Source organism: Physeter macrocephalus, chromosome 5 (assembly GCF_002837175.3).
Source record: "Physeter macrocephalus isolate SW-GA chromosome 5, ASM283717v5, whole genome shotgun sequence".
Classification (NCBI taxonomy): domain Eukaryota; kingdom Metazoa; phylum Chordata; class Mammalia; order Artiodactyla; family Physeteridae; genus Physeter; species Physeter macrocephalus.
The window spans coordinates 53,148,825-53,176,641 of record NC_041218.1 but is presented as its reverse complement, the minus strand read 5'-3'; the positions used below and the strand labels follow the sequence as shown (position 1 = coordinate 53,176,641).

General features: G+C 40.8%; 1 pseudogene and 1 gene segment (V, D, J or C); both read right to left on the bottom strand.

The window, feature by feature from the left end:
- Positions 1-19,688: 19,688 nt before the first annotated feature.
- On the bottom strand, positions 19,689-23,596 carry LOC114486239 (T cell receptor beta constant 1-like). The segment is given in 2 exon segments: positions 19,689-20,222; positions 23,558-23,596. Coding segments are annotated over 2 exon segments (573 nt in total).
- Positions 23,597-25,700: 2,104 nt separating this feature from the next.
- LOC112066936 (cAMP-regulated phosphoprotein 19-like) lies at positions 25,701-26,054 on the bottom strand (annotated as a pseudogene).
- Between the last annotated feature and the right edge of the window lie 1,763 nt (positions 26,055-27,817).

The following is a 27,817-nucleotide window of genomic DNA, read 5'->3' as shown; positions in this document are numbered from 1 at the left end:
AGTGTTCCATGAGCACTTGAGAAGAATGTGTATTCTGTTGTTTTTGGATGGAATGTCCTATAAATATCAATTAAGTCCATCTTGTGTAATGTATCATTTAAAGCTTGTGTTTCCTTATTTATTTTCATTTTGGATGATCTGTCCATTGGTGAAAGTGGGGTGTTAAAGTCCCCTACTATGATTGTGTTACTGTCGATTTCCCCTTTTATGGCTGTTAGTATTTGCCTTATGTATTGAGGTGCTCCTATGTTGGGTGCATAAATATTTACAATTGTTATATCTTCTTCATGGATCGATCCCTTGATCATTATATAGTGTCCTTCTTTGTCTCTTGTTATAGTTTTTACTTTAAAGTCTATTTTGTCTGATATGAGAATTGCTACTCCAGCTTTCTTCTGATTTCCATTTGCATGGAATATCTTTTTCCATCCCCTCACTTTCAGTCTGTATGTGTCCCTAGGTCTGAAGTGGGTCTCTTGTAGACAGCATATATATGGGTCTTGTTTTTGTTTCCATTCAGCCAGTCTGTGTCTTTTGGTGGGAGCATTTAATCCATTTACATTTAAGGTAATTATCGATATGTATGGTTCTATTACCATTTACTGAATTGTTTCGGGTTTTTCTTGTAGGTCTTTTCCTTCTCTTGTGTTTCTTGCCTAGAGAAGTTCCTTTAGCATTTGTTGTAAAGCTGGTTTGGTGGTGCTGAACTCTCTCAGCTTTTGCTTGTCTGTAAAGGTTTTAATTTCTCCGTCAAATCTGAGTGAGATCCTTGCTGGGTAGAGTAATCTTGGTTGTACGTTTTTCTCCTTCATCACTTTAAATATGTCCTGCCACTCCCTTCTGGCTTGCAGAGTTTCTGCTGAAAGTTTAGCTGTTAACATGGGGATTCCTTTGTGTGTTATTGTTGTTTTTCCCTTGCTGCTTTTAATATGTTCTATTTGTATTTAATTTTTGATAGTTTGATTAATATGTGTCTTGGCGTGTTTCTCCTTGGCGTGTTTCTCCTTGGGTTTATCCTGTATGGGACTCTCTGTGCTTCCTGGACTTGATTGACTATTTTCTTTCCTATATTAGGGAAGTTTTCAACTATAATCTCTTCAAATATTTTCTCAGTCCCTTTCTTTTTCTCTTCTTCTTCTGGGACCCCTATAATTCGAATGTTGGTGCGTTTAATGTTGTCCCAGAGGTCTCTGAGACTGTCCTCAGTTCTTTTCATTCTTTTTTCTTTATTCTGCTCTGCAGTAGTTATTTCCACTATTTTATCTTCCAGGTCACTTATCCGTTCTTCTGCCTCAGTTATTCTGCTATTGATCCCATCCAGAGTATTTTTAATTTCATTTATTGTGTTGTTCATCGTTGCTTGCTTCCTCTTAAGTTCTTCTAGGTCCTTGTTAAATTTTATTTGCATTTTGTCTCTTCCATTTCCAAGATTTTGGATCATCTTTAGTATCATTATTCTGAATTCTTTTTCAGGTAGAATGCTATTTCCTCTTCATTTGTTAGGTCTGGTGGGTTTTTACCTTGCTCCTTCATCTACTGTGTGTTTTTCTGTTTTTCATTTTGCTTATCTTACTGTGTTTGGGGTCTCGTTTTCACAGGCTGCAGGTTAATAGTTCCCGTTGTTTTTGGTGTCTGTCCCCAGTGGCTAAGGTTGGTTCAGTGGGTTGAGTAGGTTTCCTGGTTGAGGAGACTAATGCCTGTGTTCTGGTGGATGAGGCTGGATCTTGTCTTTCTGGTGGGTAGGTCCACGTCTGGTGGTGTGTTTTGGGGTGTCTGTAGCCTTATTATGATTGTAGGCAGCCTCTCGGCTAATGGATGGGGCTGTGTTCCTCTCTTGCTAGTTGTTTGGCATAGGGTGTCCAGCACTGTAGCTTGCTAGTTGTTGAGTGAAGCTGGGTGTTGGTGTTGAGATGGAGATCTCTGGGAGATTTTCGCCTTTTGATATTACGTGTAGCTGGGAGATCTCTTGTGGACCAGTGTCCTGAACTCGGCTCTCCCACCTCTGAGGCACAGCCCTGACGCCTGCCTGGAGCACCAAGAGCCTTTAATCCACACCGGCCCGCGGTCCCCAGGACTGTTGTGGCTTCGGCCGCCGGGGCCCCTCCAGAGCCGGCAGCCTCAGTGAGGCTGCCCTCCCCTTGGGCTCCGGGGCAATTCCGTGACGGCGGAGGGAAGAGACCCCGAGCCGGGAGTTCCAGCCCTGCGGAAACGCGGGCTCCGTTCTCTCCCCTAACTTCTAATTGAAATGTAGCATTTCCTTCAATTAGGAATAGAGTAATATTAGACATTGTTACCCATAAGAATTATACATATTTTCACATCACATTATAGTTTGACAGATCTCTCAATAGCATGTACACTTAGGACTACTTCAAAATCAGGGAAATTATTAGACTCGCTGTTATATCTTGTTATTTAGTGCGTTATTAAAAAGTGCTATATTACCATATACAATTTTCAGAAAAATTTGCCAACTGTAATTACATATAATTAGTTTTCTTTGTAATTCTGTGAATTTTACTTTATGCCCTTGAAAACATTATTTTGAGAAAGTATCCAGGGGTGTCACAGACTACCAAAGGGTTCATGGCCCCCAAAATAATTAAGACCCTGAACAAAAGCATGATTCACACTTTGGGAGTGCTAGAGTAGGGTGGGTCTGTGTCCTCTAGTATAGCTTGGTGCACAGGAGGGAAGGGATGGGACCTAATGGATTCATTGTTTATTCATTCATTCCTGCTTTCATTCATTCACAAATACTCATTGAGGAACTAGGATATGCAAGGCATTGTGCTAGGCTCTGGGGATATAATAAGATCCTTGCCTCACATGGATCATGTTCTAATGGAGAGTGACAGCTATTAAACAACAGGTAATGAATGATGCAGATTGGTGATGTGAGCAATGAGAAAGTACCTATTGGGGAAGGAATGAAAGTTCCAGGAGGAGGGAACAGCAAATGCAGAGAGGGAGAGAGCTTTCCTGAGATAGTAGAGAGAGAGGGTCTCTTGAGAGTTTTAAGGTGCTAGAGTTGCACTGTCCAATATGGTGGCCACTGGTCACATGTCAGCACTTGAAATGTCTCTAGCCCAAGCTGAGATGTGCCATGAAGATAACATATACATTGGATTTTGAAGACTTAGTAACAATAACAACAACAAAAGACTGTAGAAGATCTCATTAATAACTTATAAACATTTGTTATATGTTGGTAATATTTTGAGTATATTAGGTTGGTTAAATAAAATACATTATTAAAGTTATTTTTGCTTGATTCCTTTTACTTTTTAAAGTGTGGCTGCTAGAAAATTTAAAATTACATAGGTGGCTAGCAGTATATTTCTATTAGCACTGCTAGAGTGTAGGAGAGGAAAGGGAATTTTTGTAGTGATTGCTGTTAATTGTACATTTAGACACCCTTAAATGTTTTTCGGAGATGAGATGTGAATAGAGACTGGAATTTCTATCTCTTTTATCCAACAGATATTTATTGAGCATCTAATAGGTGCTGAGAATATGTTTTTTTCTACAGAGATGTGTGTGATAAGAAACAAACAAGCTACATGAGATAATTAGGGATTGTTTTGAATGACGGAGAAAAATAGGGTGAGTGGGAACACGTGCTTTAAATGGGATTGTTGATAAGGCCCCTCTGACGTGTCATTAAGTTTTGAGGAGGAGCCCACTGTGGGAAGAGCATCAAAGCCTCCACTCACAACCTCACAGTCCTTCTTACTGCTTCTGATTGAGTTTAGCATTAAAAGCAGGCTTTTCATCGCAATGTCAGGCTTTTCTAATTAGTTTTATTTTCTTCTTCTTCTTTCTAAAAAGGATGTGGCAACTTCTCAAGTTTGCCAGGTAGGGAGGCAGAGATGGCAAGGATGAGTGCACTGATGACCCCCTGCTGACTATGTTCCAAATGGCTTTGGGAGCTTTTATGAGGGAATTCTCTCAGTGGTTGGTCTGCAGTGCTCTTCAGCTCCCTTGGCATTTATTGAACTGCTTGTGTAAATGGGATGCTTAAAAAAGTACCATCCCTCTCAGATGGGTTTTAAGATCCTGGCTTGCAAATAGTGTTGCTTTTTTTTATAAGACAAGTCTAAAAAGGTTGGATGTCTGCTCTTTGGAGTTGTGCTGCTATGCCTGTCTTAAATGCTATCTTCTTTCATTTTTAAATGATGATGATGGTGATAATTACAATGAAAATAATGGCATAGAATTAACCAAGTACACCAGGTACTGTGCCAAAAATGCTGTTGTACGGTTTGGTAGTGAGACATTCTCCGATTGCTTGGGTTCAAGTCTTAGTTCTGTTGTTACTAGTTGTGTGAACTTGGGCAAGTTACTCAACTCTCTGAGCCTCATTTACTCTTCCATAATATGGGAAGAATAACAGGCCCTCCTCAGCCTCTCCCATGGGACTGTGGAAAGGATTAAATGAGTTAATACATGTAAGATACTTAGAGCAGTGCCTGGTCTGTGTTAAGCCTGATGTAATGGTTAGCCATTATTGATATGAAGTAATACCACTATTAGCCCCATTGAGCACATGAGAAAAGTAGTTTAAATTAAGTCACTTGCCCAAGGTTACCTATCAAGGAAGTGACACTCTTTCCCACTGCTGCATCTGTCAGTTTACAGTGCCTCTAGGTGTGGGAGGGTCTGAAAAACAAGCGATAAAGACTGGTTTTGGGCCCTGGGCTCCATAGGGCCATATGCTGTAGTGAGTGGGCTGGGGAACTTTGATTTTTGGCAATTATGTCCTGTAACTGTAAAGTAGACCTTTTTCTGCTAATGGCATCTTTCCAGGCCCCATTTCTCAGTATGAAATGACAGTGTGGACAGGATAATCAGAGGCTTAACAAAGAGATTCGTTCTTTGGCCTTAGAAATTGTTTCCTAAGCCTCAGAGAAGGAAAAAGACCATCTGTTAAGTTTACCTTCAGGAAATTAGTTGCCTGAATTAGGATAAGGGCTTTGGGATCAGACAAGTCTGATTTTTCATCTTGGCATTTGCATTCCCTTGTTGAATGATCTTGGGTGAGTCCTTCACTCTTCTGAAACTTAGTTTCTTTGTGTGTAAAATAGGCACAATCATCATGACTATCTCATAGAGTAGTCTTGAGGATTGACTGAGAACATGTATAACAAGATAGGTAACACCAAGTGAGGCCTGTATCAAATCTATTAACAATGATTATCTCCAGATTGCAAATATGTAGGGCTTATCACATAGTATTGGTCCAATAAACAGAAGCTGCTGTAATTCAATTCCACAATGACCTTTGGATCTTTGGTTTGATAATGCATTATCTCTACTGTTAGAGAGCCCATGATAGATCATTGCCTGGCTGTCATTAGGCTCATGGGAAGGCCTGTTAAGGACTTAAGCCTCTCTGCTTTTAGGATATCTTAAGGCACTTCTTATCATGAGCTAGGTCATATTGCTGATTGTTGGATTAATACTGGCTCTTAGAATCTTCTAGAATCTATTAATCTTAATATTGCCATTTAGGAGACAACAGAGCCCAGACTTTTATCTGAGCTCCAGCCCTGTTTATCCAACTACTTATTTGGCTTCTCTGCTTGGATGCCTTACAAAGTTGGCCCAAATTGAGTTTACATATGTTTCCTTAAATCTGATTTTTCTCCCATTATCTTGATCTTAGTAAATTACAACATCCACCATATTGACAAGGAAGAAATGTCAAGTCTTCTTTGCCCCTTTGTTCTATTTACCTTTTATCATCTGTCAGTCACCAAGTTCTGTTCACTCTTCTTCTGAAATATCTCTTGAATCTCCCCATTTCTCTCCATCCTACTGCTATGACCTTGGTCCAGGGTTGCCCTGTTCCTAGATCATTGCCTCAGCCTCCCAACTGGTCTGCTGACCTCAATGTCACCCTCTTCCCATCCATTCTCAATCTCTCTTACAGGTGGATGATCTTTTAATGACATTCACCTATTTAAATACTTCCAGAGGTTTCCCATTGCACACAGGGCAACATCCCAAATCCTTGTCATAAATGACAAGGCCCTGCATGACCTGGCTCTGTCTGCATCTCCTGATGTACCTGCTGCCTTCTGAATCCAACATGGATGGCTCTGTCCCATCAAAGGGCTTTGCATGCTGTCCCCCTATGCTGGCAATGGTCTTTCCCCAATCTTCTTCCACGATCCCCCTCTACCAGCCACTTAAAGTCTCAGCACAAATATTTAAAATATCTCTTTCAAAGGGATGTCTTTCACAACCATACCTGCCTCCCAACCCGGTTGAACTCTATATGTTTATAAGCCCCATGCAAATATTCACCACACATGTGATTATTTATTTACTGTCCATCTTCTTTGCTAGGATATTAGATCCATGAGGGTTTTAAAAGTTTTGTTTAGACAGAAGAGCCTGTCATTCCAAATATAGTCCAATTACTGAAATTTACTTTTTCACAGAATGGAGCCCATGGAGGGGGAACCTTCAGTTTCCTAATATGTAAATTCACTATGAATATAACTGAAATGTGACTGGGCAATTTAGTTCCCCTAAAAATGTATTAGTTTATATCCAACAACTTCATTCAGGAGGTCAGTTTGTTCTGCCACTCAGGTCTTTTCCCTTTGGCCATTCATTCATTCATCTTTTATTTATTGAACATTCTAACATGCCCAGAATTATTCTGGGTGTCAAGGATATAGTTGTAAACAAGATAGGCAGGAACTCCATCCTCGGGAAGCTTCCATTCTATGGTGGGATGCAGACGATAAATCTGCATAAGCAAACAAATAAGATAATCCAGGTATTAAGTGCTAAAAATAATATGAAATTGTGTATTTGGGTATGTTGGGTGTGGTTGGCAAGACCTCTTAGAGGAAGTGACATTTGAATTAAGACCTGAATGATGAGGAGGCAGTCACATGAAGTCATTCATTCATTCAATAAATATTCATTAAGCACCTACCGTATGCTAGGTACTGAGGATACAATAGTAAACAAAATAGACAATAAAAAAGATTAATAAGTAAAATATATAGTATGTCAGTCAGTGATGAATACCTTGCAGAAAAATAAAGGGTGGAAGGGGGTTAGGAAGTACATGGTGTGTGTGTATGTCTGTGTGTGTGTGTGTGTGTATTGGTTTGTTGATACTTTAAAAAGTGTGGTGAGGAAAGTCTTCACTGAGAAGGTGACATTTGATTGAAGACCTAATTGAAGTAAAGTAGAAACCACACAGATAGCTGGGGAAGAACATTCTAAGCAAAGGGAGCAGCAAATCCGAAGGCCCTAAGGCAGCATATGCCTGGGTATTGTAGGAACAGCAAGGAGGCTGGAGTGTCTGAACAAAGTGAATGGTGTTGGGGGAATGAGAACACAAGGAGATAAACTCAGCAAGTTAACAGAGACCCCCTCATGGAAAGGATTTGGGTTTTATTTTAACCATTTGGAAGGCCATTGTCAGATTTTAAGTAGGAGAATAACACAGTCTGATCTGTAGTAGCTTGGGGAAGATGGCTGGTGGGGAAGCAAGTCACGGAAACAGGAAGCCAGAACATAACTTAAATCCCTATTTTGGAACAACTTAATTATACTCTCTTGAACCTGGAGAAACATTATGAAGTTTACTGTCAGAAACTGGCCATTAGAGGATTTTTATTTGCCAAACTCCCTGAATAGACAAAATGTTATGTTACATTAACTGATAGAGATAATGTTAGCCTCAATAAAATGGTGGATCCCAAACATCTTACTGGACAAATACTGTGTGCTCTTTCAAATGCATGCTATTACCTCTGACAACTAGCCCTCTTGTAGGTTGCTGAGGTATGACCAGAAGGCACCTCCTTCCCTCCTCTGGCTATTGTGTCACCTTCATCTCACCTGAGCAACCCAGCCCCTTCTCTGCCCACCACAAAGCAGTTCTTCAGCAGATATTAGGTTGGTACCAGGATGGAAGAGAAAGTCTATAATTTTGCTCTGTTAAGGAACTGGGTGTGGTGGTTGCCCAGCCTCTGTTGTGTTGGCTTCTGATCTTGCACAGCCACTTTTAGAAAAAGATAAAGTTTGTTTACAATACTGAGTCTGTGGTCTTATGTTCCAAAAAACCCAGGTCAAGAGCCTCCCTGAGTCTACACAGAAAAGAATCCAGCACAAAGCTGCAGGGTTAGGGCTTGACTGCAGCTTCAGGGACCAGAAGCTGCCTTGGACTGAGGCTACAACCTTTGCATTGGGTGCCCTGCTAGCCAGAGTATCCTGTACACTCCCCGAGAGCGGAGTAGGCCATGGCTATTAGGACCAAGATTGAATTCCTGCCAGCACCGAGGGGTGAGTTCAGAGCAGTTTATAGTTGATTTAGAGAGCTGCAGAAATGTGACATTTAGAAAATCTCAAGTGTTGCATGGAGTTACATCCATGCCTACGATGGCAGCATGGCTCCTCTGGCAGAACTGTGTGAGTTTTTATTTACAATCCACAAAGTTGAGCAGTCACCTCAGGAGTGTGACTGGACAGCTATGCCTTGCCAGGTTCCTGGGGCTCGACATACATCATGGGGTTGAAATGCTGCCAAAGTCACTCCTTTGTTTTGACAGTGATGAGGGGAGTTGAAGGCTCTGGGCTTCTTTGCTTTCCTAAAAGTGCAAACGGCACAGTCCTGTTCTTGGCTCCCATACAGTCACAGGGGGATGAACGGAACAGATGTAACAGAATGAAATAAAAACTTTTGAAAAAATAATAAATGACATTTGCACAGTCCTTTAGAGTTGTTATACACTGTTTCAGTTGGTGCTCACACGGATGTGAGAAGGGCAGGTTTGTTATTATCATCCCACTTTGACTGAAGAGGAATCCAAAGCTCAGAGAGGCTGAGGCGTGTTCCAGGTCACACAGTTCTCAAGCGGAAGAATAGGGCTGAAACTCACTAAACTCAATGAAAATCATCTCTGTCCCCTGGGATAGCTTTTCTTCTCAACCCCACTTTATACTTTAGCAAAGTGAGGCAAAGAGATATAAATTTGCCCACAGCGCTTGGATTCCAACAAGACTCCAGACTCCAGAATCCATATGCTTAGTGAATGTTTGGGCTTCATAATGAAGCAATCCTACTGAAAAAGACATTTGAAATGTGCTTTTAAAAAATTTTTTTTATGTGTATCTGTCGGCAGAGAAATGGAGAATCCTGTGCACCCTAATCTGTTTGTTTGAGACAGTCCTGAAGTATTTGAGAAACAGATCCCAGGGCTCCGTGCTCAATTCTACAGAGATCCATTTGCAGTTATGGCTGGCAGCATATGTCTTATGACCCCAAAGAAACAAAACTGGAGTTGTGGGGAAGAAGTGGTGGGAAATACCTGAGTATAAAAGTCATATCAAAGATGCAAAACTTAATAAAACATTATTTTTACCTTTCATATTTCTCCCCCAAATCTCATTATGCTCATTACGTAAAAGACAGAAAACATATGAAAACAGAAGGAAATGTAATTCACCTGAAATCCTAAAACCCAGAGAAAACCACTGCTAATTTGGTGCATGTCCTTCCATACCTCTCTTTTATGCATGTATAAAGGCTACAGGCATTGTTAAAGCTCTTGACACATATTGGCAAGTCTCCTTCTGTAAAGGCTGTAGGGTTTGACTTCAACCTGAAATAAATGAGAGGGCCCTCACCACTGTTTTCTCACCAGTGCCAATGAGTAGTATCATACAACATTGTCAGTTTGGTAGGCAAATAATATCTCTGCTTAATCAACATTTCTTGCCACACTTGTTAAGATTTTTGGAAGGAAGGAAAATAAGAGCTCTGGGCTATGAACCTTTTATTCTTGACCAGATTAGCTCCCTGCCCCATCCCATTCTCTCATCTTTCAGCTGCTGGAGTCCTGTGACCGAGACATTCCCTCTCAGCTTCTGGAGGCCAATCTTGTCCTTGACGAAGGAATCTGAAAGACTCCTTGTGTTTCTCACCCACAGCTGCACGTTAGAACCACTGGGGAGCTTTAAAACATCCCCCCTGCTCTGGCCATACCCTGGACCAATTAAATTAGAATCTCAGGGGGTGCTGGGAAGACCTCAGCCTTTTTAAAACTTCCCAAGTCATCTAAAGAAAGCTCTCGGGCTTCCCTGGTGGCGCAGTGGTTGAGAGTCCACCTGCCGATGCAGGGGACACGGGTTCGTGCCCCAGTCCGGGAAGATCCCACATGCCGTGGAGCGGCTGGGCCCGTGAGCCATGGACGCTGAGCCTGCGCGTCCAGAGCCTGTGCTCTGCAATGGGAGAGGCCACGACAGTGAGAGGCCTGCATAAAAAAAAAAAAAAAAAAAGAAAGAAAGCCCTCGATCAGCTCAAGGGCTATGCCAGTAAGTTGGCCTTTCTGTTAAGTATCTTGTTTGTGGAACGTGAACTTCTCTGGCTTCTTCTGGAGATTAAGTCTTATGTTGATTCCCTGTGGAAGTGAGCCTAGAGTCCTGGGCTGTGTTTCTTGAATACTGCATAATTCTCTCAAACAAACAGATTTGGGTACACAGGATTCCCTATTTCTTTGCCTGTATACACACACACACACACACAAAACCAACCGAAAAAAGTCAGTACACTTACCTCAAGTACAGTTAAAGCCATTTCCTTTCTATGTGAACTTAGGTAAGTACACCCCAATTTGAGGATAACAATACTTAGTAGGGTTGTTGAAATGATTAAATGAGAAAATATATGCCAAATGCTTTCCCCAGCACCTGGGTTACTCACCCAATTCCTAGCCATGGTTTCCTGAGGAGGATTTCACTCCTCCAGGAGCAACCCTCCCTGTCTCTGGGGTGTTCCTGGGGTGATCATGTCTGGTGTGAAGAGTGCCCAGGCCAGTCTGGAGGCATCCGCCTGCACCCACTTCCACTATGACATCTGCATTGCCTTACTGGTGTTCATAAACCTTTGTGGATCTAGGCCTGGGCAGTCTTTCCTCTGGATAGCATTGGCTACATACTGATGATGTTTTATATTAGAATTCTTTCTACAGATAACAAGCAGATGTGACACCCCTCTTTTTGTCGGCATATTCTTTCTTCACAAAGCACAATGCAATTACTGAGTTTCAGTTTCTTTGTCCAGTTACCACCCAGTCACGTTTCCCTTGGGTCACCTTGATGGATGTTGTGTTGGGTGTTTGGACAATCCCTAAGCTTATATCAATAGTTGGTTGATGTGATCACTTAAACATCCCGCCCTCCCCAGTCACAGTATTCAAACCAGAAGTAAAGAATGCTGGCAGGTACCACTGCCTGGGTTAGGATTATGGCTTCACTACCCTGAGAAAGTGAATTCCCTTTTTTGAGTCTTCAGTTACTTAATACAGAATGATCATAATAGTATTTCTCCTATTGGCTTTTCTGTAATGCTCAAGTGAGATAAATCTTACCATTTACCTCAGTTATCGCAATGAGGAAATGCTTAGGAAAAGCAGAACAAAGATTTTGCATATTTCAGACAGATAGGATAGTTGCTCCTACTAACATGATAAAGTCCATTTATAATAAAAAAGTTATAAATACATGTCTAGTTGCACTGACAAGGTATGTATTGGATGATGCACCTTTGTCTGAGAAGAAAGATGGCTTACTGGGGAGAACAAGGGACAGAGATTCTTAGAAGCCGAGTGTCAACATATCTGCTAGGAAAAGCCATTCAACTTAGAGAAGGATTTGTCAGGATGCTTGGGAAATGAGATAACAGTAAATCCAATCAAGCAGGTGATGAGATACATTAGTGTGATAGTTGGCAGAGATATTTCTTTCTTTGCTGTTGCCATACTCTATGACAGTAATGATGGAACTGTAAAGCAGTGGAGAATCAGCAGGCAAAGGGAACTTGAATCAAAAAGAAATTATGAACCAGTAGAAAAGTGTTTCAAAAAATTTAGGTCTACCCAAGTTAAGTGTTCTGAGAAGAACTGATTTCCAAGAAGGTTAAAGAAGAAAGCACTTTTCCACACGGAAATATACTATAAGGGGGTTCCTTGTAGAACTCTAAGGAAACCTTGTATATGGAGAAGCCACTTTCAAAGTTGGCAAATGGAGCACATATACGTGTGTGTGTGTGTGTGTGTGTGTGAATATGCATAGCACAAAATGACCTTTAAAATAATTGTCAAGGATCCTTCAAATAGGGCCTCTTCAGTATATTCAAAGGTTCATTTTCCTCTTGTCTAAGGAGGAAAATTTACTCTTATCTCATTTTGCCAATAATGTGGAATCCAGAAACTGAAAAATAAAGTTTAGAAATGATGACAAATTGAAGATTTTTTTAATTAAAAAAATTAATTTTATCGAAGTATAGTTGTAGAAAATTGAAGATTGATCAAAACTAAGAATAATACTATTTAATGCTATAGTGGAAATCCAGGAAAAGTGAGGAGAGAAATTATAGAACAAAATGAGGCCAGCTTATGTTTTAATATAATTTAATGTAGAAAACTCTAAGCAGTGGAAATTCTTTAAAGAAGTCACTTGACAAGTGGACTAGGTAGCTCACGTAAGACACCCCCCTGGACTGTCAGTGGCAGGAAGTTGGCCCAGCTGTGAACCTGGTGAATTCTTGTGACTTTTAGCACCAAAGAAATTCATTCTGGGAAGTCAGGGAGCTTTTGTGCAAATTTGATGAAGCAATATTTTGGGATATTAAATATGATAATGACTCTGGTGAGCTGTGTGTGCCTCATTCAGGCTGGTATAGGACAAGTCCCCATCCCCACCCACCACTCACCCCCGTCCCCACTCCAGCACTGGAGCAGAGGCCATGAGAACTTACATCTGACTGGTGGATATTTTCTGGTTGATAAATAGAGACAAGTTTGAGTCACATGGCACCTCATCACTTGTGGCTTTGTCCTACAAGATAATAAAGTTTTGTAAGAAACGTGTAGTATTTCAGAAGTGACTTTAGGGTCTGAAGTGAGGGGCCCCTTCCGGAGGCAGGGTCTGGATGGACTTGTGTGCAACAGGTCTCTAAGAGATTCCTTCTTCAGGACCCCTGGTCATGTGTGTGCTGAGGGCCAGTCCTCACAGCACTGGGCTGCAGCCGCCCATTCCCCCAGCTGTTCTTGACTTCCAGGAATGTCAACAGACTCTTCTGAGGGCACTTCACCTTCAAGTTCTCAGAAACAATTAGCTATACATCACTTTTAACCATTGATGAGACAAGGATTATGGGATACTTCCCCAGTCCCCCAGTAGCCCAAAAGAAGCATTGCCCTGGTCTGTGAAATAGCTGTCACTTTCATAATTGAATTTGAATCCTTCAAGGTCTAGCAGACACCCAGGAACACTTTTGAAGGCTGGCTGGGATTCCTTACTATATTTATGAGCAGGTGTGGCTCTAGAGGTCACTGTGGGAATATCAGCTCTCCTCACAGCTGATAGTCAATACTCTTGAAGTTGCTCCTTGGTTTAGGTGCCAGAGCTCAATGCTGTCTGCATAGTACAGAGTGGCCAGATAGAGAGGACTCACTCACTCAGTCTTCCTTGACAACAAAAAAGACTTCTCTTATTTGCATGTCAATACAAGGTTCCATTGCGTCAATTGAGGGCTACTGTATTAGTTTTCTAGGGCTGCCATAATAAAACACCACAAACTGGATGGATTAAACAGCAGAAATTAATTTTCTCACAGTTGTGGAGGCTGGAAGTCCAAGTTCAAGGTATTGACAAATGACAAGGTTTGGTTTCTCCTGACGCCTCTCTCCTTGGCTTCAGGTGGTGGTCTTCTCGTTGTGTCCTCAAATGGCTTTTCCTTTGTGTTCATGGATCCCTGGTGTCTTTTATGTGTCCAAATCTCCTTTTCTTATAAGAACACCAGTCAGATAGGATTCGGGCCCACTCTAATGGCCTCACTTTAATGTAATCACTTCTTTAAAGGCCCTGCCTCTAAATACAGTCACATTCTGACGTACTGGGGTTAGGGCTTCAACATATAAATTTGGGGGCAGCATAATTCAGCTCATCACAGCCACCTTGTCTTCTTTTACTCACAACGTGAGGAGTTAGGCTCATGCTTTGGAGCATAAACAGAACCAGGCCCATCCAAAGTCAGTCTGAGGAGGAAAGAGTTCCCAGATGAGGTTTGGGAGTTTGACTGTTAGGACTGGAGGGGCAAGTGGCAAGAACGAGTTGAAATTGCTCAGTCTCGGGAATACCCTTTCATCTCCATCTTTTAGAGAAAAGACAGCAACCGAAAGTCAAATGCCAGTTTTTATGTGTCTTGAAACTGTTTAACACCTTGCTTTATAGTCTGCCTAGGTCCCAGGTGTAGCTGCACTGCCTGGCATTGCCTGGGGCACCTTCTAACATTGAGCATCTGCCTTTGGCGATTTACACTTCGTTCGCAGCTGAGCTGTCTGTCAGCAACTCCCAAAGCCCAGAAAAGCACATATATCTTAATTACAGTGGAGAACACGTGGAGGGGCACATAGTCTGGGGCAGCAGATCCCAAAAGACACATCTTTTGGGAAAATATCTGTGTAATCTATTTTGCTGACCTTGAATGCTTCGTCTTTGAAAAAGAAAACAGAATAATGGTACATTTTTCTTTCTAAATTTATTATCTGGTCCTCATCACCCCCTGCCTCTCATAGTATTTTGTTTGACAACTAAAAGCCAGAGGGTTGCAGTAAAGTTATTGCACTTTTTGTTTAATTGCTGGCTGGGGTGTGATTTCAATAAAAGGGGCATGGTGATTGTCCTGGATGTTCATGTGGTGTTGTTCACATTACTCCCAGGGTCTAAGTCTATCTAACAGCAGGGGAAAGTGATACTTAATTGGATTTTTTGCAGTCTTAGAGGCAACAACTGCTCCTTTCTTGAGAAGCTGTATATTGAATTCAGAGTTGAACCAGCTCAACTCCAGCATTGCATTTGCCTATTAACTTCACAGGCAGTTAAATAGAGGAATATAAAACCCTGTGACTAACTGTGCTCATAGCAGCCGAAAAACAGATAAGGCAATCTCAGAATCCTTTATTTCAGCACATTGTGGATGCTAAATACATTTTCAATAATAAATAATAATGCAGTATTTCCCTTTGTCCATAGCCTCTCACTGTGCCCTACTCCCTGTGAAAAAGCTCATATTTTTTTTTTTTTTTTTTGCGGTACGCGGGCCTCTCACTGCTGTGTCCTCTCCCGTTGCGGAGCACAGGCTCCGGACGCGCAGGCTCAGCGGCCACGGCTCACGGGCCCAGCCTCTCCGCGGCATGTGGGATCCTCCCGGACGGGGGCATGAACCCGTGTCCCCTGCATCGGCAGGTGGACTCTCAACCACTGCGCCACCAGGGAAGCCCAAAAAGCTCATATTTTTTAATGGGAAAGAATATTGAGAAGGCAATTTTGGGAGGCCTTCGTAGAAGGAATTGTCAGAGGGTACTTGAGAGGATAGGCCCCAGAAGAGGCAAAAAAGAGAGAGTAGGAGCATTCCTGACCTCAGTAATGGCAGCTGTGGGCCAAGAATGTGTGTAGGCCAGTGGTTCTCAGCCCTGACTGACCATGAGAATTACCTGAGGGGCCTTTAAATAACACTGATCAGGGCCCTACTCCAGACTGACTAAATCAGAATCTCTTGGGAACTGAACATATGTATTTGTTTAAAGCTCCCCAGCTGGTCTTCACGTGCAGCCCGAGTTTGTGAGCTTTTGCTGTAGAGAGATAACAATGGCTAGTCGAGGGTTTGGGCATCTGCTAGGAGTCCAGGTCTTTGAAACCATGAATGTTGGGATACTTGCCAAAGTGAGCACCTGGGAACCTTTGGAACCCAATTGTGTGGGTTTCCAGAGCATTATCATCAATTTGGAACTTCGTGCACTGAAGTGCAGCTCATGCCTTACCTCCTAAATTCCTCAAGCTGCACATGTCTTATTTTTTTTAAACTGAATCAGTATTGACAAAAAAAGAATTATAAGTTTGATGCTGTGTGAGCATTTGTGTCATCGAAGGCGTTGCATGAAGGCGGATACTTACCCCTGAACCCCAATTTTCTCATCTATAAAATGTTAATAAGAATACATCTAAGTAAACTTCTTGAAGCAGGTTGTGACTGATGCCCCCTTCCCCACCCCCACCCCACTGACATTTTCCTCACTGGGTTACTGTAGGTATCAACTGATACATGAACTACTGGTCATTTGGAGGCTTTTGTTTGGAGGTCATTTTTCTAGGCGGTTCTAGCTATAATCTTTACATTAAAGAGCCCATCTACCACTCCTGGAGATCCTGAGATCACGCTGGAATTGTCCAGGATGTGTAAACTAAAAATCTATCCCAGCCATCATAGGCCTGAGAAAGTCAGAGTTGAGAGGTGAATTGAATGATGATTTTGGAAATAGAATAATATGGTAATAGTAGACGATTTATCAGGGTACTCTCTTAAGGACACCAATATATACCCCTTTGGAATAACACAACTTGGAACTGGTGAATATAATTCATCCACTGGAGGTATGAGCAGCACAGTTATCTAAATGTGGATTCAGTTGTCTAGCAAGACTGAAAGAATGGGGTACAGAGGACCTTTTGGTTTTGGTAGAGAAACAGGGGTGAACAAAAGGATAATGAGGGAGTGCTTGGCATCTAGCCTTGCTTAAAAAATGGTGTTGGATGAATGAAGAACTATGTGTAGGTTCCCAAGTTATTCAGTTACTCTTTTTCATGAATTTGAGGTCAAATAAGAGCACTTAAAAGTACACAATAGGATGTTCACAGATAACCTGGAAAAAACATGTTTGCAGTATATGTTACATTATAGTTGTTGCTCATTAAATCACATTGATTGGGTGTGATCCAAGATAGGTATCTTCATACTATGTGGAGAGGTGGAGCCACTTAAAATGTTTTTATGGGTCTTCTTTTCTGCCTTTTGTGACCTCCCTACTCCCGCCCTTCTTCCTCTCCTGCCTCCTTTAGGTATTATAGCTGCTAAATAAACCAGGAAACCAAAGCATCCCCCCTGCACCAAACTGGTATCTACAACTGTGTATTAAGGAACTTATTGCTGAGAGCTGAACGAAGTCCCTCTCTCAGATAGTCTTCTGAGATGAACGGGACATGCAGGAAAGGTGCGGCCTCCAAGGGTCTTCCATTAACAACCAACTTCTTGTTTGTCATCCAGATTTCTTATTTTAAATGAATTAGGTGCTTGGAAATAGTCACAAGACTGGCCAATTTTCTCCTAGAAGAGTGGCAGCAAAGGAAAGCTGGAATGCATTAATCATAAATGAGTCAATTAATTACAGTTCTCCTTCCCCCATGGGGTCAGTGCTGGCAACAGTAGGCCCCGAGTTATTTAGGGAATTAGACACCGAAGATGCCCTTTATAGAGCCAATTATGTGGAAATAAATTACTCTTTCAGATGACAATATGCTGTTCTCTCGGAACACGTAGGGAGGGGTGTCTTTTTGTCTCTGAACAGTCTGCATGTAGTTTTCATGATAATTAATGCCCTTAAACTCTTTGTGGAAAAGCAAAGGTTTCTTCTGGCTCCAGTTCTTTGGATATAAGGATACTTCAGGCTTAGAAAATGTAGGGGTGGTTTTGCTGAGTGATGTGTTGACATTTGAGAGGTTTCAAGGAGGTGTGACAGAAACTCCCAGCAGCTCCAGGAGAGGCCTGAAAGGCAGGCAAGTGGTGTAAATCACTCCCTGAGCTTTTACTCACCCCATGAGAATAGCAGGATAGAAAGTCTAACAAACAGGTTTCAGAATTCACACTGCTCTGCCATAAATGCTCCTGGAATGAAATGGCCACCGCTATGCAGGGAAATAGCAGTTATGTGAGCTGGTGGCAACTAGTCCTTGAAGAGGGCCAAGGGAGGAAGCAGAGTTGGAGAGAGCATGACTCTCTGCCCTCCCTTGCAGCCCAACCCCTTCCTCTCTGGTCCTCAGTGTCCCCCATCGTCAGCCCCACCTGAGACCTAATTAATGTGGGGAGAAGGGGATGGGTCAGGATGCTCATTGCAACATGGTTATAATAGTGAAGAACTGGAAATCTCCAACATCCCTCCGAAAGGTTTGGTTAAAGGACCACAAGGAGCCTCTCAGCAATGAATATCTACAGCAGCTAGAAAGGAATCGGATGGAGCTCTGGTTGCTGACTTGGAGAATCTTCTAGGCATGTTAAAGGAAAAAAGAAACTTGTAGAATAAGGCATATGGGCTAATGCATTTCTGTAAAATAGAACTGTATATTTCCGTGCGTGTGTGTATAATATATGTCTATCTATCTATATATTATATATAGATATGGTTGTACCATACTAAATTGCCTTTTTGAAGGTCAAAATTGGTTGGACATTGGCAGTTTCACATAGTTTAACTTCAAGTTTCTCAATCATGACACTATTTGGGCCAGATAATTCTTTGTTATGGGGGCTGTCCTGTACATTACTAGATGTTTATCAGCATCTACTGACCTTTATTCACTGGATGCTAGTATCAATTCCCAATTGTGACAGTCAAAAATGTCTCCAGATATTGTCAAATGTCCCCTGGGGGGAAAAATCCTTTCCTTGCCTTGAGAACCACTTATTTAACTTAGTATATGTAAATGGAACAATATACACCAAACTGATATGTTATCAGTTACTTCTGGGGAGGGCACTGAAAATGGGGTGTTGCAGTTTTAGCTTATCAGTGTTGTTTTAAATTATTTTACAACAAGATTACATTCATGTATTACTTGTGTAATGAAAAAAAATCAAACTGGGCTTATGTTTAAATTACTAAAGAGTGGTGGGAGGGACCCGTTGGGCCTCATAGGAAGAGGCAGGAGGGAGCAGGATGTAGTTTTCTGCCCCCTGCTTGCTTCAGGCTTGCTTATAGTCCTGTGCTTTGCACTGGAGTTTTGATAAGGACATTAACTGGCTCTGCCTGAATGCCTTTCTCTCCTTGAGGTAGAGGAGGAGTGTTTGGGACCTGTGTTGCTTCAGAGAGCCAAGAAGGCAGAATGAAGAGCTTCGAAGGCCCTGGGGGAAGAATAGAGGAGTGAGAAAAGCTACCAAATGCACAGATGTTCCCAAGTTCCAACAAGCCAGGGCAGGTAGGAGGATGACCCAAACCAGCTGGGTCAGGTATGGGTATCAAAGTTGAGGCAGGAAGGGAATATGAGGCCAGAGGGGGGAACATAGGCATAATTACATCAGAAGGAAACTATGTCTGCGTTTGAGTGTCTGTGTGTGTGTGTGTGTGTGTGTGTGTGTGTGTTAGTGCATGAGTGGTCACGTAGAACCAATGTTTGCTATTTGGAACAGTAGTTCTTAAACCTGGCCCCACATCAGAATCACTTGGGAGAAGTTAAGAGAAATAGATTTCTAGGCCTCACTTCTGACTGACTCAGAACCACTGAAAAAGGGGCTAAGAAAACTGTAATTTTCAATAGGGACTGCACTTTGGAAGACATTGCTCTGGGATTTGTTTGTGGACAGGATGATCCAATTAAAAAGGCTAGGGGAAAGTTGTATACAGATCATGGTATTTCCCAGCAGGCTCCATGTTCTTTTTTCTCAGTTCCCCCAGATGGTTCCAAAAATCAGGATTGGGGTGATAATGATCTGAGTGGAATATTGGGTCATGTCTTTATTTTATTTATTTATTTATTTCCTGGGACACAATCAAGCCCATCCACTTTTATTGATTTAGTCTATTTCAGATTCAGTGGTGAGGAGCTCAGTCTGCAGGGAAGCTGAGAGAAGGACAGATATCTGTGTAAGAAGGAGATAAGAGGTGGAGAGAGAGAAACTCTTGAGGGACACAAACAGGAAACGCGTTTAGGAGAATCCAAGGCGAGGATAAAGAATGACTCAGGATGTACTTTTGGAGATGGTCTATGGAATCCTTTTTCTTAACCATGGCCATCAGCACCAGGATGCTGACCAGCACAGCATACAGGGTGGCCTTCCACAGCAGGATCTTGTAGAAGATGGTGGCAGACAGGACCCCTTGCTGGTAGGACACTGAGGTGAAGCCACAGTCTGCTCTGCCCCAGGCCTCGGCACTGATGTTCTGGGTGACGCTTTTGGGCCAGTCCTGCTCCCACTCATCCTTGTCCATGAGCCCATGGAACTGGACTTGGCAGCAGAAGTGATTGCAGGGGCTCTGCCAGAAGGCGGCAGAGACCCTCAGCCGGCTGCTCAGACAGCAGTTGGAGTCGTTCCAGCTGGGGTCCTCCTTGTAGGGCTGAGGGTCCATGCTGGGTTGTGTCTTTAGTCAATTTAGGCTGTTATAACAAAAATACCATAGAGTAGGTGGCTTAAAGAACAAACATTTACTTCTCACAGTTCTGGAGGCTGGGAAGTCTAAGATCAATGTGCTGGCTGTCTGGTGAGGGTCTGCTTCCTGGTTCATAGAAGGCTGTGACCTCACATGGCAGAAGGGGAGAGGGAGCTCTCTGGGGCCTCTTTTTTAAGGGCATTAATCCCATTCATGAGGGTGCCACCCTCATGACCTAATCACCTCCCAGCCCCCACCTCCAAATGTCATCACACTGGGAGTTAGGTTTGCAACATATGAATCTGAGGAGACACAAACATTCAGTCCAAAAGAGATTAGTTGTGAGGTGAGGAGAATCTTCATAAATTTCATTTTTAAAAGTTTGGAAAGGGGCCAGATTTATACTATCAAGTCAAAATAAGCCACTCTTCTTGTTCCAAATTGGTGTTTCTTGATATTGGAAGAAGGAAGAAGCACATCTTGACTCATTTGACAGCTATTATTGAGCACCTCTGACTGTGGACTAAGGACTAATGAGAATTGAAGATGAATGAGATAGTCTCCATCCAAAAGGGAACTGGAGATTCTCTGAGGAGACAGGTGTGCAAACACCTCCTTGTATGTAGGGCAGGATCATATTAGGTTTGGGAAGGAGATAGAAGCAATGTCTGTAGACCCAAGAGGAAGGGCAGTGAGCTCCCTGTGTGAAGCTTCAGGAAGACTAGAGACAGAAGCTCTACATAGTTATATCATTACCACTCACTACCCTGCTCAACTCTGCTTTGTTTCAATTTAGTATGTAGGTGGCCAGAACATTCAGACAAAAACTGGACTCCTTCTAAGTATTTTTTCAACTTTTTATTATGAAGAATTTCAAACATAGAGCAATTTAAAGAATGGTATAGTGAACACCCAGAGACCTTGCATGCAGACTCTACAACTGCTAAGTAACATTTTGCCATATTTGTTTTATATATTTTTTGAGTGTACAATTTGAATGTAATTTTTAAACAGTGTAACACTTCATCCCTAAATATTTTTGCATACTTCTCCTAAGACTAACAACTCTTTACAATGATCTTACCTTAGGAAGTTAACAATAATTTTATAATATCATTTAATCTATAATTCATATTCAAATTTCTGCTGTTGTTCCAAATTTACAACTATAAAAGAACCTATAGCTTTCTTTTTGAACCAGGTTCTGTGGCTAAATTCAAACATTGTGTTTGGTTGTTACTAATTTTTCTTTGAAGAGTTCAGCCCGATTGCCTTATAGATTCTTAATTTAACTGACTGTTTCCTCATGGAGCATTTAACTTGTTATCTAGTCCTGGTTATTTCCTGCCAGCTGGCAGTTAAGTTTAGAGGCTTAACTAATAGATTCAGATTAAAAACATTTGATTAGAATATTTAATACAGAGATGATATATATATTTTTATTGTATAACATCAGTTCTTCTAAGTTTTTTTTTTTTAAGTTTTGAGGAGAAATAGGAATATATATTCAGGGCCTGAAACTAAAGAGATATTTTGTGGTATTGGACTCATTTTAGTACAGAAAATTTCCAAATGGGAATCCAGTGTCTATTGTTATACTCTCTCAAGTTTAGAAAGCAAGATGGTGGCTGATGGAATAACACTAGATGGATATTTCATTGTTTTGGTGTCTGTTTATCCTTAGACTAACTGCAGAAAATGTAGCTGGATTCGAACTGGGCCACAGAGGGATGGACAGATTTCAAAGTGGGATGGAAACCCACAAAAAATTAGAGTGAACAGGGAGGCCTCTCTTGAGCCTTCCAGTCAGAAAGTAGGAAGGAAGGGCCAGAAAAAATTAGAAAAAGTAAGTACCAAGAGCTATCATATAAGACTGATTCTGGGGATTTGATAATTTTAAAAAAATTCTTACTGGAATATAGTTGATTTACAATGTTGTATTACTTTTTGCTGTACAGCAAAGTGAATCAGTTATACATATACATATATCTACTCTTTTTTAGATTCTTTTCCCATATAGGTCATTACAGAGTACTGAGTAGAGTTCCCTGTGCTGTACAGAGGTCCTTACTAGTTATCTATTTTATTTTATTTTATTTTATTTTGTTATTTTTTATTTTTTTAGTAAACAATCTTTATTCATCAGTGTGCTTTTCTTGTATGTTTAATATTAACATTTGAAACCTGAATTTTTTAAAAATTATGGAAAATTCTGAAATATTGACTTACAATTAATCACCCAAATAGTCAATCAATCACAGATAGTATTTAGTAGTACCTTATGCAAGGTATTACATTAGAAAGCACAGAATTGACGCACACAAACAAAAATCAGATTCATGCTTCTCAAGAATCTATTTTAAATATAGTAGTGTGTATATGTCAGTCCCAATCTCCCAATTTATTCCTCCCTCCCTTTTCCCCCAGTAACCATAAGATTGTTTTCTACATCTGTAATTCTATTTCCGTTTTGTAAATAAGTTCATTTGTACCATTTTTTTAGATTCTACATACAAAGGATATCGTATGATATTTGTCCTTCCCTGTCTGACTTACTTCACTCAGTATGACAATCTCTAGGTCCATCCATGTTGCTGCAAATGGCATTATTTCGTTCTTTTTTATGGCTGAATAGTATTCCATAGTATATATGTGCCACATCTTCTTTATCCATTCCTTTGTCCATGGGCATTTAGGTTGCTTCCATGTCCTGGCTATTGTAAACAGTGCTGCAATGAACATTGGGGTACATGTATCTTTTTGAATTATGGTTTTCTCTGGGTATACGCCCAGGAGTGGGATTGCTGTATCATATAGTAGCTCTATTTTTAGTTTTTTTTTTTTTTTTTTTTTTGCGGTACGCAGGCCTCTTACTGCTGTGGTCTCTCCTGTCGCGGAGCACAGGCTCTGGACGTGCAGACTCAGCGGCCATGGCTCACAGGCCTAGCCGCTCCGCAGCATGTGGGATCCTCCCGGACCGGGTCACAAACCTGTGTCCCCTGCATCGGCAGGCGGACTCTCAACCACTGCGCCACCAGGGAAGCCCTGTTTTTAGTTTTTTAAGGAACCTCCAGACTGTTCTCCATAGTGGCTGTGCCAATTTGCATTCCCACTAACAGTGTAGAAGATTTGATAATTAAGGAAACTTTCCTCCACTATGGTTTTTTTTAATAAAAAAGACTATAAACAATATTTTATTTGGGGCCCTTACTCAGTATTTACAGATCCTCAACTTTGAGGTAGGTTAAATATTAGCATTGTGTTTTATAAACTAAAACTCAGGCAGAGATTACATCACTTGTTGCAGACCACAGCAGGAGTCCTACCATGGTCAAGAATAACATGGTCTCTTTCAGAGTAATCATCTCTGATGTGTGAATTTAATGGTGATAGCTTGCAAATATTCATAAAAAAGACTAGATACCACAGAAATTCTACTTTGGAATATTTGAAAATTCTTAAATTGATCCTATAATTATTATACATACCGTGGAATAACCTACCTGCTCCCATTATAAATCTATTTGTATATAACTGATCCTTATAATAACAAATTAGCACATTACTGAGTTTGTTGTTTTCTGCCTTTTGGGGTGGTTTAAGCAGGAAGACACCAGCAAGTTTTCCTCAGAGTGCTAGACAGCTTTAAGTGCAGATGCTATGCTCAAGGCACCATCTATGATGATTTGGGGTCATAGGAAAGCACATATACAAATGAAGCCAAGATCCAGAAAAGATGCCTGGATCCAAAAGAGGAGAGGCCCTTTGCAAGTCAAAGATGAAGAAAAAAAATAAATACTGTCTTCTTAGGCTCTACCGATCCTCATGGTCATGCTACAGCATCACAACAACGTATGGGAAGAGCTCCTAAAAAAGAGCAGTAAATTTGTCCCAGTGGTCTGTTAATAAAAGTTCTTGTTAACCAGATAAACCACAGAAAAATTAAATTTATATTTTATTAAAGTGACATCTATAGAAGCAAAATATCTAAATATTTAATATGAATATGTTCCACCTATCATGTATATTACTCTAATTGTCAAAAGCCTAATTCACTTAGCTCAGTATAATTACTTGAAATTCAGCTCTTCTTGGTATAGGTTCCTGGGCCAGCCTTCTCAAGTATTTGTTTAATTATAAAGTTCCTATTACTTAAAAATTTGTCAAATATTAATAATAGTGTAAGATTAAGAGTGGTTAATTAACAACTGAGAAATTATAAGGAAAATATCATTAGTGTGTTGTAAAATGCAGCATTCAGCAGCACAAATTTCAAGAGCAAGGATATAGACTCCTGTGCTTCTGAATAGACTGAACAGCATAGCCCAACATGGTTTGAGTCAAAGAATCAGGAAAAAAAGGACGGAGGGGCCACAGGAGGCAAAGTATTTTATTCTAGTGTCCCTCAAATTGACTGTGGAAGTAAAAAGTTTCTACATTTAAAAAGTTTATATAAGTTACATGAATTGTAATTTTCATAAAAATCAAAATGAAATGTTCTGTGTAGGACAAAAGATATGCCTAAACAACATATCATATCTGTACACGGTGACATGAATGTCATGGACATTAGTAATGAACGAAAAAGCTTAAGTCTATGGCAGACTGAGCAAAGATTTCAGTTTGGTATTCTGTAACCACAAGACTGTAAACTACTCTTACTATACAAAAGCTCTAATGACATATAGAATTTTGTGTAGGAACTCTTGTGCTTCTGGTTGGCACATCATCTACTCTTTAATATGTGAAATTAATACAGACATTTGTGAGAAGTTGTACAAAACTATCGTGTTTACAAAAATGGCACAAAAGTGAGTTCAGCAGTTGATGTACATGCACACTTCAGTCACATCTTCAACAACAAAAGGTGTTGAAACGCTGTAGAACTGAATAAGAATGCTAGCTTCTATAGCAGCTGTTAAGCACTAGAGTCACCTAAGTTACACCAGAATGGGCAAATATTGCCCAAGTAAAATTCTATTGTTAAAGCTGAAACAGATTTAAGGCCATTCAAGTTCAAGCACAGAGATACAAATCTTTTGGAGCCCCATCTATCTGTGTTTGAAATTTGTGACCTTTCTTCTGACTTGTGGTCTTAAAATTTTGTTTTACAAAATCTGAAAATACAGAAGAAATCAGTACTACAGAGGTTATATTAAATAAGAGTAAAATACAAAGCTATGATTAAGATGAATTAAAGAAAGCCAAAACGTTAAAATTGTAAAACTTACTTGTTACTTGTTGGGACTGTCCTACACTAGAAGTTAGGTATTATATACAGTTATTTTCAAGTAGATTACTTTATGTTTCTCTAACGTGTTCTTTTCATCAGTACAGTGTTAAACTAATCCAAAACCATACACATGTATACTACTTTACAATAGCAGCACACACTACTGCTACCTGCAAAGCTGTCACTCTCAAATGAGTTAGTGAATGAAAGGAAATAAAAAGTGGAGAAGGAACGTATTAAGGAGAAATAATGGGAATTAGAAGATTCATGCAGTTCAGCTCTTTCAACCAGCCAGCCAGCTTGCTAGCAGCAAGAGATAGTTTCCGTTGAGGATGGACCTGTGGAGTGGGAATGTGGTCCCAGTGACCTTTGTCTTATCTGGGGCTGCAGTAGGAAGTTGCTTGTTCTTCATTTTTGCTTTAGCCATGTTGTAATCCCCAGAATCAAAATATTTTTGCCCTTTCTGCAATCATTTCCTTAAGAAATCTGAACCTCCAGGCTTTTGTCCCAGAAGAAGATACCTTGCTTTTAATTGCTTCTTCAGCTTTCTCTGGACTAGTCACTTTATCTTCCATTTCCTTCTGTTCTTTTGTGGAGGCTGCCTCAGGGACTTCTGTGGATATACTGCTCTCTCTTACCCCACTTCTCCACTATGGGGTTTGATTAACTTTAGAGATATAGTTCTCGCATGAAGATAAAAGTGGAAGATCAGCCATATTATTCTAGTTTAGGGTCGCAAGGAAAACTGGATTTAGAGAAGGTGGTTTGTACTGGAGATGGAAATAAGGCTCTCTACACAACACTCCCCCGGAACTGAACTGACTTAACCTCTGGGATGGTTAATTTCATGTGTCAACTTGATGGGACCATGGGGTGCCCAGATATTTGGTCAGACATTATTCTGGGTGTGTCTATGAGGGTATTTTTAAGAGATTAATATTTGAATCAGTAGACTGAGTAAAGCAGTCTCCCTCCCTAATGTTCTTGGCCCTCATCTAATCCACTGAAGGCCTAAGTAGAATAAAAGACTGAGTAAGAAAGATTTCTTTCTTTTGGCTTTACTGTCTTTGAGCTAGGATATAGGTCTTTTCTTGCCTTTGAACTCAGACTCAGGCTGGAACTTACATCGTTGACTCTCCTGAGTCTCTGCTTGCTGACTACAGATCTTGGGACTTATCAGCCTCCATAATTGTGTAAGCCAATTCCTTATAATGAACCTCTTTCTATTATACATTATTATATGATACATGTTTATATATCATGTAATAATATATATTATTATATATTTTATCAATCAATCTATCTATTGGTTCTTTTTCTCTGGAGACCATGACTAATACACCCTCCCAACTGCAGGTGGGGCAGCTGAAGAGTTTTGCCTGGTCTGCTTCTGCATGGTAGGAAGGAAGTAGAGCAAGAGCAGTGATAAGTCATCCTCAGACTGTGGGGATCAGAGAGTGAGAAGCCACCCAGGAAAATGGTAAAAGTTCCCTCACCAACATCCTTCAAGAAGGTGGGAAAATTGGACATAGGAACCAACATGAGGGCTCAGAGGGAACCTGAGGAGAGGAGTTCCATATACCCATTGGTGGTGCTGAGGATTAGAAACCACAAATTGTGAGACCTTAAATATTGTCTCAGAAGAGAAGCTGGCCTGAGCTAACTCTAAAAAGAAAAGCTTATTGGGGCTTGATTCAGCCAGTAAACCAAGAAAGATACCATTTTAAGATACATTAATAAAACCCCAAAGTATTCTCAGTTGTTTGCCCTGCATGGACAAATGAAGAGTATGTAAATATATCTTAAAAGCATAAATTCATAAGCTCTCAAAAGTTACAAAGAACATTAGGGACATACAAAATGGCTTTTGATTCAGATAAATTTGATTCCATTACACATAGTAAAAGCCTGCCTCATTGTGATAGATTGAGTCTGTATCAGGAAAGTTCAGATTATTGGTGATTTTGTGTAAGGGCAGCCTTTAATATGTCTGGCCTTTTCTCTGTTGGAAATAATTAGATAGCCAAGAATTACTGCCAAGGACATTTGGTTTATGGATGGGATATTTCTTAATGAAGGTGATAATAACAAGAGCATCCATGTTTTTACTATCTTTTTAAAAAATTAATTAATTAATTTATTTTTGGCTGCGTTGGGTCTTTGTTGCTGCATGCGGGCTTTCTTTTCAGTTGCGGTGAGTGGGGCCTACTCTTTGTTGTGGTGTGTGGGCTTCTCATTGCGGTGGCTTCTCTTGTTTCAGAGCACAGGCTCTAAGCACGCAGGCTTCAGTACTTGTGGCACGCGCGCTCAGTACTTGTGGCTCGTGGGCTCTAAAATGCAGGCTCAGTAGTTG